The 18,969-nt window shown below is 47.7% G+C and overlaps 1 protein-coding gene across 1 annotated transcript in view; it reads right to left on the bottom strand.

The window, feature by feature from the left end:
- Positions 1–10,359: 10,359 nt before the first annotated feature.
- The window catches only part of LOC119093344 (pyrokinin-1 receptor), a gene marked incomplete in the record, with an annotated part of 118,351 nt that continues 109,741 nt past the window's right edge, over positions 10,360–18,969 (bottom strand). Inside the window, 2 exon segments of the mRNA XM_037216292.1 lie at positions 10,360–10,527; positions 10,669–10,973. Coding sequence (XP_037072187.1) covers positions 10,360–10,527; positions 10,669–10,973 — 473 coding nt within the window.

Raw genomic sequence — 18,969 nt, 5'->3', positions numbered from 1 at the left:
GATGGAGGAATCCTGCCAAGAACACCAGGTCGTCCATGTATATGACGCTCAAGAACCGCTGGTCCTGACACCTAAGGACCATGACGTCCTGCGCTCGGCGCTGGTGCACGCGCGCGTACGGCCTTGATGCCGTTGTGCCTGACATGAACTGCTGTCGCTGTGGGGAGGGGCGGGTCAGAAGCATAGATCCATGCCTAGATGTTCATTTTGGGGGGTAATGGGCATTCGTTCTATGGTAATGCATGGAAGAATAGACTTAAGACGCATTCGCCCCCTCTTCACCAGTTACTGAGGGAAACCACTCACCGTTTCAGAGCAACTTGTGAGGTCGCTCAATCGTGCCAGGCTGCACAGTTCCAAATCGAGCACATTAATCCACCAGCGTCGCTTTTAAGTGGACATTGCTATGGTCTATTGAATTAAAAATGGTCTCAGAGACAGTAGGTTAAATGAGAGCACCTTTTACGTGTGCAGACCGGCGCTTCACATGCATGCAGCCTTCAGTAACTGCCAGATATAGGACGTTTAGTTAGACACTGCGTTTGCGTTTTTGCGTGTTTGCGTTCTTGACATGTTGTTTCATGCACGAAAGGCTGATTATGTCCATCCCGGTGGCTTAATTGGTTACAGCGCATACCTTCCGACTCACCCGCCTGTGGCGGGTGGGTTCGAGTCGCTTTAGGCGCTCGCTATTTGCATTGACAGGTAATGGCCTGCGGCCGGTGGCAGCGGTTGCGCTTAAGGCTAGTTGACGCCGGAGGGCAGGACGGACCGTGCCGGGCATTGCTGCACGTTAAGCTTCGCCACTAAATTCTGCCGTTGCCTGGAATTGCACGATGGGATGGTGGGGGCTAGGACTCACACAACCAGCACCGCATAGCATGGGCTCTTATCTCAGAAATGCATCCATTTAAAGCGTTCGGATGAGATCTTTAAAAAACAACCGAAAGCCCATCAACTTTTGAAATTTGAGGACAAAATCAGAAACTGAGTACGGATCCAATCTCCCATTCATCTATCCCCATCCATAAGCCGAAGTTTTTGGTACCGCAGACTCATACGCTAGTCCCTTTCGTGCTACCGCTAATTCACTGTGAAATGCGGACGGTAGTAACTGTTTTTGAATGGGTGATATGGAATGGAATGGGTGGAATGGTTTGTAGGTTGTAAACGGCGGTTCAAGTGATCATCAAACAAGCGATATCCTTTCTTGGCAGCTGCACTATTTGTGCATCTTTGTTCACTAGCATTTGTTTGACATGGTTGAGTTCAGCATGTAAAAGCTCATAGTTTGAACACATACGCAGTATCGTACAACCGAATGCTTTAACAACGCTATTTTTATGTCTCTCGAAACATTCACTGCTGGCATTCGTCATGAATCCAACGTCAGAGGGTTTCCAAGACACATTTGTTACGAAACACTCCTTTCAGACCTTTATCAGCACATCTCGGAAAGGAAGCATGTTGTCCTGGCTTCTCCCATGCGTGAAGTGTAGGGCTGAGTTACCCTTAAATAAATGAACCAGTCTCTTTGCGTAAACCACAATGTCATCGACATATCTGCCGCATGTTGCGGGGGCGATCACAGGGTCACTAAGCTTTACGTTTTCAACATGAGCCATGCAAAAATTGGCAAACAATGGCTCGAGAGGAGAACTCATAGATGCCTCATCTTTCTGTACGCACAGATTGCCATTAGGGTTTCTAAACGCTGCATCAACAGTGCTCTTAATAGCTTCTCGAGGATGATGGAAGAAAGCTGAGAGGGGGAATAGCATTGCACGAATTATGGTATACCGTATCTAGAATGATTTTACTTGTAGCACTTATCGAGACGTTGGTGAATAGGCCCTGTACATCGATCAAAGCATGTTCACCATAAGGGTGTTTACCCGCAAGATTCAAGGAGTTCATCAACAGAGCCAATGCACTGCTTGGATGGGATATATGATGTCGAAACTGTGTTAAGTATGTTTGTTTTTTTATTCACATGCCTTTCAACTTTTGTTAAAAAACAACAAATGCAAGCACACGCTTAGGACATCACAGTCATGAACAGCTGCTGTCGGCATCTCTCCGCCACCCGCCGCGACCAGCTAACAACGGGGAGCGGCGCAGGCGCGGCTTAACACGCGCCCGGGTGGCCGGCTAGATACCCTTCGCTCGGGTGGGGGTCAATTTGCCCCCTCTAAAATCTCAGGAACTAAGAAAGCTAGACACGCCCAATTTGCAAGGTATTTTGATCTGTACCTAAACTCACTGAGGTCAAAGTTTTATGTTCTTCAGTCATGACCTTCAGGTCAAAAAAGGTCAAACAAGGTCAAGTTCCAGGTTGGTCTCCAAAGTGCCACAAAAACCTAGATAACCGTTTCTAAGCAAGAGGTCACAGCATCATTCAAGGTCAGTGACCTTGTTTGACTTTTTGAAGGTCAAGGTGACCAAATCACACAAGATTGCTTTGAGTTTTGCTTTTGACTAAGCGACAAAGATTACGCTAGGCAGTATGTTCCTAAAAAAAAATGCTGACCTGGGTCATTTTAGGTCAATGACCTATTCTAACCTCTACCAGGCTCATGGAAGATGTAGAATGCCGTTCCTGCTATCAAAAAACTCGAAACGAGCACCATAAACTATCCCATACAGCAAGCCCTGGAGTAGCAAAACAAGTTGGTTTTGACATTGGTGTAACCTTCATACCTGACCTTAGGTCAATATAATTTGTTCATTAAATTGTTGTGTTGCCTAAGAAAGCATCTCAGAGATGTATGGTTTTGTCTAACACTCCGTTGTTGGATCAGATTGAAGTGCTCCCAAGAAATTGACTTCGCTGAAACCATGGCCTGACTTTGATATGCCATAGGTCAGCGACCTTACACCAATTCTTGATGCCAAACGATCCGCTATTCAATTGTCTACAACAACGCAAACTTTGGCGCGGCTACGCCGGACCATCCGGAAACCATTCCGGAAAAAACCTTTGGGGGTCAATTTGACCCCCGCCCGAGCGCGTGTTAAGAGAGCCACTATAAAAACCATACGCTCATAGCAGACCGTAGCCCATACCTCACGAACATAAAAACGGAACATTCGCGCATGAGGCATAAGTGAAACTTTCGATATATGTCACCCATTGGGCAGCCTAACATCTCACCATCTCCGTTCAAATTTGTCCAGTGTCCCGGTCATTATGGCTGAAATGTGCTCCACCTTTCGATCATCGATTAATTTTCGAGCAATGCTTTCGATGTCATACATTTACCACTCGTGACACAAAGGTTGACTACCGCTCTGTTTTCCCGGAAAAGAAGACGTCCCTGGGTCTTATAATCTGTCCTTGACCCAACAAGTCAATTTCTCGAAGGTTTTGCGATAGTGTGCCCCAAAAACGTTTAGCTACAATACACGCCTGGAACTTGTGCAGCCATTGCCATAGAATACAGTTTCGTTGTGTGCATTGCACTTGGGGCATACGGTCGAATTTACTAAGCCAATTATTCGTAAAAGAATATTAGTAACGTGCTTCCCAGTGAAATCTCGAAATTGAACGATCTGTATATACTATGCTTTGCTGCACTCAACATGCCGCAGTCCACTTTCCCCCAGCAAATGTTATAGAAAATGTTCTCACATGTGGGCTCTCCTACATTTTTAACCTCTTTTGTTTTAGCCGTATCAACAATTCATATAAATTCTTTACCCTTGCCTCTCCTGTCAGAATGAATTTCACAATGGGGTGTACTACTGACTGTGAAATTCTTGCCCCTGCCCTTTTCCAGCAGGCCGGCAGACTACTGATTACTCCGAAGCCATCTGGATCCGTCCCTTTAATTCGAAATGTAGTGCAGAATTCATCAACAGTCATACGTGAGCCATCCTCTATAAGCAAATCTTTTAAGTATTGCACCCCTTTAATGGGTCACCTCCGCAGCCCTGTGCATGCGAATTTACTTTGATCAGAAAACCAAAGAGAGGAATACCCTGAATCGCCTTCATTGATATCATACCCCTTATTAAAAAGTGCCAAAGACATAGCAACCTCCTTCCAGAAGGATTTGATGTGGACTCAGCAACCATTATGAGAGAGCGCGACTTCAGTTCCCATATGCAAAATCCATCGTTCCATCTCAGTTTGAAAAGTTTTGCCCATTTTGCGTCCGACGTAACATGTCGCCTTATCCATGAAAGTTTCCAAACGTCAAGGTGAGATTCTACACCTGGCATGGTCATGCCAGCTTGAGCCGTAAGCCTTCTCAAAGTTCTCCGCTTAATTGTGTTCACGCTGTTAAGTATTTTTGTTTATTTACGCGCTGGTGTGTTTAATTGAAAAATTATGGGCTTCAGTGTGTTTCCACTTTTTTGGGTCTTAACATTTCTGTAAGCATAGCCGAACGCATACTCACCCCCTATTTTAGAAAAGTGAACACCTCCCACAAGAGCATCAGCAAAGTTTGTTAAGCGACTGAGCGTGGCCTCAAGCCGATTTGTAGCATCCTGCTGGATTTGCTGGAACTTGCGTTCATCATACAACATATCCTCCATCTTGTTGATGTACGAAGTCTTAGCCAAGATGACGAAGACGGGCGACTTGTCGGCTCGGCGCATCACAATTGGCGCGTAATCTTTCAATTATCTCCCTGTGTCTTTCAATTCCGTGGTCAAAATATTGCTGGTGGTGACGTCTCTCGGCTTACAACTGTCTCCTGTTGGTTGATATCTCCGTCTGTCTTTATCTATATTTTATTTGCCCCTTCAAGTTGAAGAATATCACGGTATCATAGTTATAATTTACTTTTTAAGTTAAGACCGAAATCACCAAATTTTGCTATGCTTCAGTGAGTTTCACTGATGACAAGGTGACGAAGCCTTGTTTCTGATTTGAAATGACCACCATGTACTTTCGACAGCCTTTTGGCAGCTTTATTAGCATGTTGATAGTCCTCAGAGTTTTCATTCAGAGCCTCTAACTTTCTAGGTCATTGGGTATCATTGGCTGCACTGGTGCAAATTTGCTGGCGCAGACGTGTTACTTACTTTTTAGGGCCTCCACGCATTTTTTCTATTGCGTTTCTCAAATGCAGAGTATGGCTGTCTGTTTTAATGCTGTTCAGTTTCGTCGAACTACGAATTATCCTCTTCACTAGGACTTTTTCATGTATGGGAACCAATGGACAACATAAAAAAGAAGCTCTCTGTAATAGCATGTATGATCTTGTGCTATTCCCTGACACAGCACTAAAATAGCATTGTTCCATCGGTTGGTGCGGTGGCGGGGCACGAGAGTGACTGGGACAGACAAGATTACGTCACTGGAACAATGCGAATTGAACCTTTTTTTCCCAACTCTAAGTTGTACAAAATCGTATCGATGTACCGAAGTGTCTTAGTATCCATATTTCAGTACGCATATCTATCAGTATTTAACATGCATATGCTGTCAGGAAGAGCCGAAATGACTCAAGTAGCATATCAGAGCACAAGAGTAACGCAGCTGCTTTAGTACCCAGCAGTGCACTACAGTCGTCTGCTTCTACCCTTGCTATGCTTGTATCAGGGAACACAAGGCCGTTCGCCATACGGGTGTTACTATTTTGAATTCAGGCATTTAGCCATCAGGGGCGGGAGGTCAATTTTAGTAATTTATTCTGCGCGAGGGACCAAGACGGAAAACACATTGGCGATCATAGCTGAGGTGAGACACACACGTTGTTTGGCAAGGTGCTGCGGCATATCAAATACTTTGTTAGATATCTACCTTCATATCACGGAAAAGTGGTGGGACAGTGGGGGAAAATGTTTCCTGTTTCCATTTTTTGGGAAAAATACGGTGCCCAATAACACACAATGCATATGCAAAAAGTTTCATCATGCACTGCGTGCTGTGATGAGTGGGGGGGGGTCTTGCCCATGCCATGGGCAGCGGGAAGGCGTATGTGCAAATTGGATGTGGAACTGTAGGCATATACCCTTATGGTCTATCGGTTTTGTAAATTTGTGTAATATGTACAAAACAACGTATGAGCGTACGTATGTCATTTGTCCTCGATTTCTTAAAATTGCCACAAAATATCAAAATGTCGCCGATGTATTTAAATTGCCACGCCGCGTATTTCAATAAGGAATCCTGAAATGTAGAAGATGGCCATCTGGTTTGATGCTGTTCCGTTTAATCAAACCACGAATTATCCTCTTCACTAGCCAGGCACTGTTCTTGGGAATTCATATACAAAACAACGAACACAGGATACAGAATGGCTGGTTTGTCTCATATAAAGGCTACATATTTTTTTATGCAAGCCATGTTGACAATACAGCTCATTAGTAGAACCCACTGGTTCTTGCAGTCAGAATGCTTCAAACATGCGTGTTGGTTGGTTGGATAATATCTGTAATTAAGTTTTGGTAAAGGGAAAAATCAAATATGCTGAGGTGTGCCACATTTGTCTGCTTATGATGACGGACGCAAAGACGGGTTGAGCCAATTCGTTAAGAACATTTTTGCTAAGTCTTACCAGGCCAGCTTGGTAAAGCCATCTGAAAAAGGTCGCAGTGGCGTGCGGGCTGGGTTCTAGAAAGCCGGAATGGACCAGACCGAATGCTAGAAACTCAGTATGTGCGGGTGTCTAGCTCTTTACTGCTGTATACACACGGCACATTAAGACGATCATCATCAGTTGCCAATTCAGTTGATGTCGGTAATTGTAGGGCATCAGAATTGCCTCCTAACAGCTCTGCTGTAAGGCCCGGCCATCGACATATAAAAGAGAGCATTTTGGGATAGTCTCGTATACATACGCAAACCCTTGCTCCGTATTGAGTCTGCATAGTATCTCAACACCACGCGTCGTTTCACAGCGCAACAAAAATGGATGAGTATCGGCGGCCTTTAGCACCAGTTACGCGCAAAATCTTCCCCGTTGATTGTGTGCAACTCTCAAGTTTGTATCCCGGCAATTCCGCGCAGTAAGCGAGTTATTTCTGGACTGTAATTGTGTAGTGTGCCCCAGTCCTCGGGTTATCTGGCGAAACGATTCGTTCGCAGCCTATCGGGGTCCATCCCGGCGGGAGAAGCGCTCCCCATGCGACAAAATAGTTAAACAAATCCTCTGAATCTCGACCAAGTTCGGCGGACTTCTCTAAACCAGCGGAGAAAACTCTCGCATATTTTTGTAATTGCCACTTCTCTGAGCATGCTCACGCTCCGTCGTAACCTGATGGAATCGAGGGAGAGGTCTGGACCAGACACATAAACGTCTGTTATGACCGACGTCGAAGGCTGTGGTCTACCAGGCTCCGTGGGGCCGAAATGGAGACAGGCCGGATCTCCCCAGCTCTCGTATGATTGGATTCGATGCGGACACGGTTAGAGTTGAACTTCACTAGAGAATACGCTGCTGGAAAGTGCAGTCCAAATCCGCTGTTGAGGGATATACATGGCAGCGTGCTGATTAATATGTTGGGGTGTGTTTACCAGGATCACAATAAAGTGCAGTCCCAATCCGCTGTTGAGGGACATACATGGCAGCGTGCTGATTAATATGTTGGGGTGTGTTTACCAGAGCCTTCGAAACAGATGGAGGAAGAAATAAGGCGTAACAATATTCAACCGTAAACGATATTCTTGCGTAAGTATTTCATTCAACTCAAGAAAAACCTTAACTCTTGCGCATGCAACTTTTACCAGAGTTATTAAGCATGTCACCTTATCCACAAAAATTCACTGTTACTCTTGAGCTGACAGCTGCGGGTCAGCAACGAATCACGAAATGCAGATACTATCTGTTTGGTGCTGTATCATGACATTCAAAGATAAATATTGCCCTTTTTCTCAGCCCATGTCGTGCTTTAGAATTTAGGGCCTTGACGCTAAATACAGGATTTAGAATGTCAGATTGTTTCCAGATGCATGTTAAAATGTACTTCCCTGTAAGCCAGGTTAATGTGCTGACTTCTTCAGCTGACTGCGCTGATTCTTGCAACCAGAATGAATGTTTCAAAATGGCTTTCAATGAGTTGGCGTATTCGGTCGGCAGCTGAGGATTTATAACGTCGCCACTGTCACCGTGGCAGTAAAGACGGGCACCGTATGGAATCGACCCCGGCACATCTGACTTTGCCAGCCGCGCTGCACGTGACAGGTCATTACACATGTGCGCACTGCCCAGCCCGCCGTATATCCTCCACCATCTGCCATGTCCCAGGTCCCTGTCCGCCGAAGATCTATGCTTGCAGCGGTCATGTGCACACTAACGAGAAATTGACGTCACATGCAGCTTTGTCGCCCCGTCGCTACCCGCTTGGCATATTTGGAACTAGGAATTTACAGTTCATAGTTTGCATATGCTCCAGCTGCTGTTGTTCCGTAACTTTTACTGCTAGGGTGAACAATCGTGAATCAATGGAAAGTTGATCTTTCGTTTCGTGGAAGTGATCGGTTTCTTTCATCGACAGCATTCAAGTTAATATTGACAGTCTGTTGCGCGGCTCGCTTGCTGCGCGTCTCGAGACTCCTTGATAGCACTCAGTTGACCTTCGAGAGGGTGAATGATGTTGTGGGGTCTGTGGACGCGCAAACTTTAGGCTCCTAGACTGCATAAGTTATTTGGAGGCCAAATTTGAACACAGAGAGCTGCGAAAGATCCAGGGTCCACTGCCAGAGAGCTGCGAAAGATCCAGGGTCCACTGCCCTTCCTCTGCAACGCCCCTGTCAAGCCCTTCGAATATTGTATCGTACCGCAACATGCAGAGATCCGGGAATTCAACTTGCCTCGCTTCGAACGCATATCTTGGTCGTAAGACACCAAGCGACACTCTTAGGGCCGGAGGTACTGAGGTGATCACCAGCGCGTGACGAGCCTTGGAGTCTGAAGCGGTGCGCGGCTGGTCGCCACCCTACAGCAGCTGTAGCAGCCTGGACAGCGGCTTGCCAGGCATGGCGAAAACAAGGGTGCTAGGAGGGGAAAAGAGGGAAGCCCAATCTCCGGGAGGGCTGAGCATGTGTCCAACACTTTTGTTGTGTATTCAGTCATGAAGTTCTATGAGAAACGAGTCAAAATCACGTTCTCCCATCTTCTGACAGGAACCACTACAAATGCAGCTGAGTGTATGTGGGGTGGTCACTACGAACACACCTTATGTGTTGAGTGTGAGCAGTTCGTTTGGTTACTATCCATCTTTAGTATTTGTTTAACTTATCTTAGAGCATGCGGAGATTCAGAGTTTCGCTTTGAGCACGAGCCCTCTGAGAAGAGACCTTCTCAACCTCTGACTCCTGATATATTGTTTTCTTTTTATGACAAATGGTGGTCAGGCCTCGAATAAAGGTACCGTTTCCGCAATATATACAATTTAGACGCAATTAGAGGGTGTAACATAGACTGTTGGGCCTGAACTCATCACAACCTTTACATCAACGAGCGGACATTTAACAAACAACGCTCAACTCAGGAGACCACCGGCTTATGTTCCGATGCCAGTTCAGCAGTCTTACCCGGCGCACGGTCGCCCTTCTCGTCGTCATGACGGTTCTCCTCAGTCTACGCTTCATCTTACGGCACCTGGAATAACGATCAGCCACGAGATACACAGTCAGCGGAGAAAGATATTGGTTCAGATGAAGAAATATATCGGCGCAGATGCTTGCACTTGCCGCATGGCACCATAACGCCACGCACCGGCTCTGGATGACCTAGCCAAACCCAAGACCGATGGGATGGGGACACTCCAAAAAGACGCTACACCACAGCTGCGGCATTGCACGCCAATCGGCGGGCGCACGTTACTGTGGCGTGGTGGAAACGGCAGCAGCGCCCGGCGCCGGTGGTCGTTTATCAGCAGAGCTGTCTCCATTCATACTGCCTCGGCGCACAATGGACCAACGGTGTACCATTATACGGGATGACATATCGTCGCACACTTGAGGTATCTTTATGTTGACATTTGCAAATGAAAATACTCGCGTAGTGAACCCCTCTCGCTCTCTCTTTTCTTCACAACCGTTATTTGTCGCAGGCTTCACAGGTTATTAAAGCGTCCTCAACACCGAAACAACGTTCTGCTACGAAATAGCAGAACGTAGCTTAATTTCACTGTGGAGCCTCTAACAGGCTTCAAACGACGCCGGCATCGTACATCATCGCACAGCTAGACTATTATCGACGTCAAGCACCGTTAGTTCCCGCACCTTCAGTGCACCACTTTCCACACGGCCTCACCATTTTTGCAACAACGGTCTACATCACATCGGTGCACGCACGCTTGAACCATCACATCGCGGCTGTCCCACATGTCCCTCTCCTACTGCGCACTCGACACTACTCCCACTGCGCACTCGTCCCTGGTGCATCAGTCGCCGTCGGCCTAAATTGACGCCTCGAGCGGCACGCGCTGGTACGTGCCGTCGCTCTCGAGCAGCACGCAGACGCGACCGGCCGGTGCGCCGTTCTCGCTGAGCTCGGTGGCAGCCAGCTCGGCGCGTCTCGTCGTCACCGAGTCGGCGGGGGACGGCGAGCGGCGCACGTGGCGCAGCTGGCCGAGACGCCCCGTTCGCCAGCCAGTCGGCGCCATCAACGGCGACCCCGGGCTCGGACAGTTGCCTTCGCTCTTGGAGAGACCGTGGCGGTGGCGCGCGCCGCAGCCGCCGCCACACAGGTCTGTCTGGCTGCGCGCGTGCGCCGGCTCCGAGCGGTTGCGCGGCGAGACGTTGTCGCCGCAGTGCACGCAGCACAGCTGGACGCCGGGGTGCGGCGGTCGCGCCTGCAGAGCCAGCTCGTCGCAGCTGGGCATGCCGGCTGCCGTGCGCCCTCGCTCTGAGCTGTGGCTGTGCCGGAACACGGCCAGCATCTTCTTGGAGGTGCGCCGCGCCGGCCGACGCCGCCGGCAGCACAGCGTCTCGCGGAACGCCACGCGGAACCGCTTCGACATCACGTTGTAGAGCACCGGATTGATGGCCGAGTTGAAGTAATACAGGACGCCTGGAACAGCGTGCAGCTGTCGTTAGAAGTAGTGCAAGAAAAGAGGGGCAGTAGGGAGAAGAGCAACTCCTGCTATAGTTTCTGAGGCCGCAAAGGAAGTAGGATAAGAATTCATCCAACCAACTGATGTTTGAAAACATCACTACGCCGCGCTGTTGACTCCAATGTCGCCTTTTTCTTTCACAAACACTTGTTCAGCATTTACCGCCTTTCGTTTTGGCACACTTGAAGATTAACATTATAACCATTCCAGTTGTGATGGTTACTTAAGCGTTAAGCTTGTCCATTTCGTGCAGCCAGCATGCAAGCTTTCAGTGGTCTCTGCACATCGTGACACAAGCATTTTTGTTGTTGGGTCAGCAGTGTTAGGTCGCATCAGCATAACTTTCACGGTTTTCTTTGCTGTCATTAAGATCCCCATCAAATAGCAACACTCGGGTGGCAGGCTGAATGCGACGCGATGAGTGGGCTGGGCTCAATTTGACCCTCTGAAATGCACTAGTTAGAGATACAAAATTACAGGATACATAAAACTTCAAAATGGACCCAATGTCGAAAGTGCACTCACACCTTCTGACTCATTCAACTTTTATCTTGATGTCTTTTCCCAGAAAAGATAAGTGAAGACCTTTTCAGGTCACAGACTTCATCTGACCTTTGAGAGATTCAAATCACGAATGTAAAACGGTCAACATGAGGTAAAAAATATGTTGCGATTATTTTCGCCTTGGATTTTAAGTCAGCGTCCAGAACTAGATTAAGTAGCAAATTCCTCATCGCAAAGTATTTACCAATGATATTCTTGAGCATTGATCCACTTGACCACCGTAATTTACATACGAGTCAACACAAGACATTTGTGAACGTCTCTGTGATCAAAGAACTCAAAATAAATGTCACAAACTAACCTCAAAAGACAATTTTTCAGTAAAAAGCTGTTTGATTTTAACCTCGATCTGACCTTCATAACTGAACCACGGACAACGTAATTAGTCATCATGCTGATTTGTATTTTCTGATTAACTAAAAAGCCATCATGAAATCGTATGCCTCTGATTGACTCTGCAGTCGCATTGGCTTGGAAAGCTGCCCAAGAACTGCCTCTGGTAGCTACTAGTACCACGTTTTGACGCCTGGAGTCAAATATGGTCTATATAAAAAGAATATATCGGCGGTGTTGGAAGGTATAGACTATTTCATTCTTCAACAAAGCGGCTACTCAAATATCTACAGCTACCCCACTAAACCTTTTCTACGCGTCGTATGATTAAGAAGGTCTCATGGAAAAATCGTAGCGGTCAAATTAACCCCAATCCAGTGCATGCCGTCCCACCCGCATACGCCTCTTTCAATGCGCAACGCGACCTTGCGATTGGTCCCAGGTTTTGATTAGCTTGAATAATAATTAGTTTTACTAGGTCAGGTCAAATGTCAACTTTTTACGGAAACAGGACTTTTTTCAGCTTAATGTATTTGTACTTACGGAACGATACAAGGTGGTAACACGGATTGAGCATATGAGTCTAATTTGTGCGATGCTGAGCACATTAATTTTGTTTAAGGCGGACTGCATGATGCAAGGGTTCCAGGAATGCAACACTGTCACCCGTCCGTGCATGACTGACAGATCCAACCGTTAGCGACCCAACCACTCCACCTTAGGGCCGCGCGCGATACTGAATTGCCAGGAGAACAACGGTAAAATTGCGCCCGCCTGCGGCACGGTAAACTTGGTGTTCGGTGGAAATATTCGTGTTGTGCGCCATGTCCCACTGTGAACTTTGCGTACGCCCCTGAGTATTCCTACCGAAAAGTCTCCCATCAAAAACCAGGCAAGCTAGAGACGCGTATTGGGTATCAAAACACGCCTGACGAACATACGGGGGCGGGCGCCACAGGACCAACGTAGTTGGCGCGTCCCAAAGCCCAAATCATCACCATCATCAACCAAAAATTCTGGGCGCGATTGCGCAAAATGTCATGGAGATACCCGCAAAAAAGAGCGTATAACTGCGTAGTACGACCCCCTCATCCCTACTCCTCTATCAGGGCGAGGGACAACATCAATCTAGCTGGTGTTACTGCACCAAAAGACAGGTGGCTGGGCTGGGCTGGAAGCCGGCCAGCGGCGTTGTTAAAAATATCCTGTTTGCGTGTCCAAAAATGAGTACCACGGACCGCTTCAATCGCATCGTTAGTTGAAAAACCGTCGGCAGCTGGCGGCGGGCAGCTGGCGCCTCGCAACAAAACAGCCCACAACTGCAGCCCAGCCGCGCGCGATTATTCGCCACCCGGCCGGTGGCAAAGGAGATAATGGCGACGCCCCCCCCCCCCCCCCCCCACCCCGTCATTCTCCAAGCGCCGCCCGACGCGTCTCCCCGGCCCACGCTGGCCGCCGCTGGCGCGCCAAACGCCCATCGCCTGCCAGCCGACGGCATCGTCTATGCCTGACGCCGACCCGGCGCCGCTCTACCGAGCCTGGCGATGATTTTTCATTTCGAGAGCCCGTCCCCGACAGCAGACTGCCTGCACATGCCGAATGAACCACGCGAGCTGCATGATAGCATGCTTCTTCTCGCGAGCTGTCCTGTGAAACAAGTTCATCTCAGGTGCCTGGGTCATGTGAGACCAGGCACCGGCCCAGACCCCAACGGCACGATTGCTATCTCAGAGGCGGATTGCGCAACACAAGCTCCCCTCAGGTACTTATGGCACAAACGCTGCTCTCGTGATACCCCCTCCCCCATCCCTGCAGTGCGTCTCCAGTGATGCAGCCCTCTACGAAAGCTGACTTCCGTCACAAGTCTCCCTTCGTCGCCTGACTCTCGTGTTACGACTCCCCTGCGGCGCGCGGCCGCCGCCCCACCGCCCCGCTTGCTGCCGTGACACGGCACTGGCCAATCACGGGCCCCACCGGGCGAACACGCACCGCTGCCCATCGCCCCCTGGCATCACCGACGGCTGCAGGATTAGATTGCAAGGGGTTGAGGGGAGGGGCGACAGAAGGGCGAGCGCCTCCTGGGCTGCCGACGGGACCGAAATTGGAGAGGGGTGAGGGGAGGGGCGACAGAGGGGCGAGCACCTTCGGGCTGCCGACGGGACCGAGATTGGAAGAGGCTGAGGGGAGGGGCGACAGAAGCGCGAGCGCCTCCTGTGCTGCCGACGGGACCGAGATTGGAAATCGGTGCGAGAACGAGCGGCTGGCCAGAGGACACTTAACTTATGGCGCCGCGGCAGATGCCATTGAGACGGCAAAGCATGCATTGCTTCGGTCAACACCCGTGCTATCATCGTAAGTATTGTACTGTATTGTCAACTTGTGCAGACGCACTCGCGTAGGAAGTGGGTTGCCAGCGTTGGCGTTTCTCCACACCCCAATGCTTAACGGTCTGAGCACAGGATACTGCTGTGCTGAACGATACAATTAGGTACCCATGGAGTGCAGGCAACGGAAAGGTTATTATACCAGCTGGGGTAAGATTAACTCTTTCCAAATAAGATGATGAGTCTGCTCCTGCCAAGGGGTCTGATCTTCGGCTTTCTGCGCAAATTGCCTAGCACCTTATCTGCACTGTAGTTTCTTCCGTACTCCATTTCACTTCATGCAGGGCTGGACTATCATTTGATGGGTCATCGCAAAAACGATCAGCCCCGTGGTCTGACAGTGACAACACTAGCCACCACTCTCGGTAGACGTGCTTCATTCGTCTTCGGAACGCTTGGTTACCCACATGGATATATCATGAGATCACTGGCCGATCGGCTGTCGCTTGGGTGGCGAGCAGAGACCCAATCAGCGCGTGGTGGAAGGTTTGGTTTCTTATTAAAATGTTGGGATTAAATGTTGCGTAGCATTGGCTCAGCCACATCCACAGAGCAGATCAGTTGTGATACCAAATGTGACAAGTTTCAAAATGTTGTGCAAACCGATAACAGCGTGGATGGGAGTAAAGTAAAGCAAAGAGCAAAACATTAGTCGTTTTGGTTGCTTTTCTTCAGAATCCAAAAGCTGGCCAATTTCGGAAATTATTGATAGCGCCTGTGCATGCCTTACTTTAGGTTCATGAACTCTTTCACTTGTTTTTAGATGCAGTTAAAAGATGTTTCTGAAGTGCAAGACATATTTGCCAGTATTCCACAAATCACCATCCACTATAAAAGAAACGGAATTATTTTGGCCCTTATTCTGGTCTCGAAAACCAGGGAAGGCAACACCGTTAGTCACTTGTCAAACAACCATAGTCAAGGATTTCTGAAGACGTGTTACATATATTCAAACGATGTGGGGATTTCGATCAAATTAAAATAATGTACCAAATGTTATTAACAACAAATCTACAGAACTTCCAGCACAGTAATGCTCTCGATATACTGGTTTGCCACTTTCCAATTATCGGCACTTCGCAAATGAGGTCTTGGGGATGCTTTGGTGAGCCAAGAATGACTAAATATTAATAATTTATGAATTTCAGGACAAATGCATCTTCGCACAATACAAATTATCTCCGTGTAAGCATCTCTTTGTAATTACTTTTAGATGCACGCTGCTTCTTCAGTTTGTGCTCATGCTTTGAGGGAGCTTTGTCATGATCAGTCATGACCAAATTGTGTACCTAACAAAGTAAGGACATAAAGAATCTTGGTAGATATAGGAAGAAGAAAAACACGCTGAATACCTTGCTTATCATCAATCGCCAGCCTTACTTCTCTCTCTCTCTCTCTCTCTCTCTCTCTCTCTCTCTCTCTCTCTCTCTCTCTCTCTCTCTCTCTCTCTCTCTCTCTCTCTCTCTCTCTCTCTCTCTCTCTCTCTCTCTCTCTCTCTCTCTCTCTCTCTCTCTCTCTCTCTCTCTCTCTCTCTCTCTCTCTCTCTCTCTCTCTCTCTCTCTTCTCTCTCTCTCCTCTCTCTCCATCTCTCTCTCTCTCTCTCTCTCTCTCTCTCTCTCTCTCTCTCTCTCTCTCTCTCTCTCTCTCTCTCTCTCTCTCTCTCTCTCTCTCTCTCTCTCTCTCTCTCTCTCTCTCTCTCTCTCTCTCTCTCTCTCTCTCTCTCTCTCTCTCTCTCTCTCTCTCTCTCTCTCTCTCTCTCTCTCTCTCTCTCTCCTTGTAAAACCTATCGGCAATGCTTCGTATGTGTCACACGTCTTTTAACACGCAGGAGCAATTCGTATACTGCATTTGCAACAAATGCGTCATGATCGCATGAACCGCAACACTTTTCGATTTTTGCCATAATAGCCCTTAGATAGCCTCGGATTTTTGTGGTCTTAAGGCCTCACGAGCATTATTTCTGAAATTCGTTAGAGGAAATGGGAATATTAATAAGGCAGCGGTAATAGCCCTATTCCCCGGAGAAAAGCCAGGAGAATGGAGATATATATGGCTTGAGATTTCGGCAATATGCCTTTAGCGAAACGATAGCACTTCTGCTACTATTTCAAAACATGTATATGCGGCTGTTGACTGCTACGATTGCAAGTAAGCCATTACAGCTCCATCTATGCTGAAAACCTTGATGATGATGATGATATGTGATAATTACGTATTACTCTTCACCGTATCCACACATCTACACCCCTGCCCTGCCCCGGCCCACTTCGTACTCCTACATGCGTGTATACGTGTATGCTTGCATGCATGCACGCATGTACGCATACGCCCTATGTGCCAAGAGTAAGAAAGTAATTTTTATTCCGATATCATGAACGTGCTTCATGGCATTATTGTTACGCCCAACCTGTGTCATGCGCTGCGCTTAAAGGCAAAATAAAACGAACATAAATTTTCAGCGAAAGACAGCCCCAGTAATGCATCTGATAAATCCTGACCCGAACAATTATGATACGGAAAATTTAGTGGAACTTTGCTCATACTTTTACAGCAGCCTTAAGCTGTCGAAGTACCCATGAAAATAAATTGATGCAATTTTGCAGAATGTCGGCACAAAACGGGGAAAGGGACGATATGGCCCATGGAGGAACAGGCCAGGCATTCCAGTTGAGCCCACCAGTTTAACGATACGGTTTCACGGCAGTCGCCCCGCGATACGCGACAGTTGTTTCCAAATCATTGCGTTACCGACCACCGTTTGCATATGATCGGCCGTTCACGACAGCCCGTCTACAATACATTCCACTGCAGTCTTGTAAATTGCCCTGTTTTCAATAAATGACTTCGCGCAAATATCGTTGTCTGGCGTCATTAATTGGAATGCATCCAAAGGCTAAAAGATAAGCGGGAATATCCTTTTTGGATTGTCTTCCGACAGAAAGCATTCGTATGAGTAAAATGACATGTAGGTGTGAGATCTGTTATGCACACCTGTTTGCTCCTGTTTAACCTACAGCTAGTTACATGCTGGTGATTGCTTGCATCCAAGATCATAACTGCGTTTGTTGCTATAACGATCCTATACAAGATTTCCAGATCGGCAAAGAAGTTTCCGCGAATGGTGCATTCGCGAGGTTTATTGACTGACGCCGGTCGCAAACTAAGTCGCCAACTAGAGTATCGGTTTCAAACGCATGACGTCCGCCTCCGGAAAAAGCGCGGCATTCTCGGCCAATAACGCGCAGAACACCCTCGTTTATCTCTGTTAAAGGCTCCACGGGGATCAAACGGACGACTCCAGATAAAAAACCGCCGGCACAAAGTACCAATAAAACCAAACTGGCGTAGCGCTTTGAGACAACTGCGACACTGTGACCCTGCGACAGTGCAGCAGAGGCGGAGACGGCTACTGGACCCCTCGTCCTACGTATCTTGCATCTGGCATCCGCCTTTGCTACAGCCAGCTCCCGTCTTCAGCAGCCAGTGTTTAATTTTTTCTGACATCTTGGTGGAAAATCATTCCTTTTCATGGCCATTTAGATATCCTTCTACCATCTTTTCTTTCTTCCTTTCCACCCCAAAATAACCAGCCAAATCAATCAACATTTTTCTGAGAGTACCATTAACTGTCATTCAGAGCTTTCCAAAGCATATGACCATAAGGTTATACTTCCCACATTGGATATGGGCAATGTTTGTGTCATATGATGCATCCAATGGCTACAATCTGACTTAGTATTTCAGATGGCCAAACAAAATAACTATACCAGGGCCAACCAGGGACCATCCTTCATCATATCCTGATTCCTGCAAAATGCCATCTGCAGGAAATAAGAGGTTTATGCCTGTTTCCTGCAACTGTCATGCTATGCATCCTGAACGTCTCATCCTGTCTGTATTTGGCCTGACCTGGGCTGTGCATCATAATACAATCCTTAGACCCAAATGCGTCTTTTTTTAATTCGTGGTGAATTCAAATGAGCTACATGCCAACAGAACACGTGTTATGGGTATACGCAATGGGTATACGCAATGCTGTTGAGAATTGCTCTTTACAGACCAGAACTGAAATCTTAAGATATTCCCGGCTGGGGCCTATGTACATAACCAGTTAGTGATGTGTTTATCATCTATTTCTGGAGTTAGATATGACATGAACATGTATCTAAATCTCCGTTTGAAGAAGAGGTGCAATGAGAGAATACCAGTTCGGTATCGTTCGATCGTTCGTCAACACGCATCCGTCGGCTGATGCTATATTTTGAGGTTTGAATATCGGGCCAGGAAGAGGACATACGCGTCCTCTCCCTGGCGGCGCCCGCGAGACAGCTGCCCGGTTACCGGGCGGCGCGGCCCCGCACAGGGCACGACACATGTGGCGCAGTTTCCGGGCTGGCCGTAGGGCCGGGGCCGCAGGGACGGTAAACTAAACAAAACATAAATCTAAAGGGATACTCGACACGGGACCGAAAAATGGAGAAAAAAAAACAGAAGCTCAGAGACAGGACAGCAAAGCCGACACTTCACAAAAAAGGAAACCGTGTAAAGGCAGATTGTACGGAACAATACCTAGTATTTAGAACCTGTCAAATTTAAGTAAGGCTTTTATCTTCGAAGAGAAGACATCATATTGACAACGCGTCGATTTTTCAGTGTTCTCCAATTGCAGCGT

This window comes from Pollicipes pollicipes, unplaced genomic scaffold, assembly GCF_011947565.3.
Source record: "Pollicipes pollicipes isolate AB1234 unplaced genomic scaffold, Ppol_2.1 Scaffold_4002;HRSCAF=4701_pilon_pilon_pilon, whole genome shotgun sequence".
NCBI classification, from domain to species: Eukaryota; Metazoa; Arthropoda; class Thecostraca; order Pollicipedomorpha; family Pollicipedidae; genus Pollicipes; species Pollicipes pollicipes.
The sequence above is the reverse complement of the archived record's forward strand: the minus strand, read 5'-3'. Positions and strand labels throughout refer to the sequence as shown.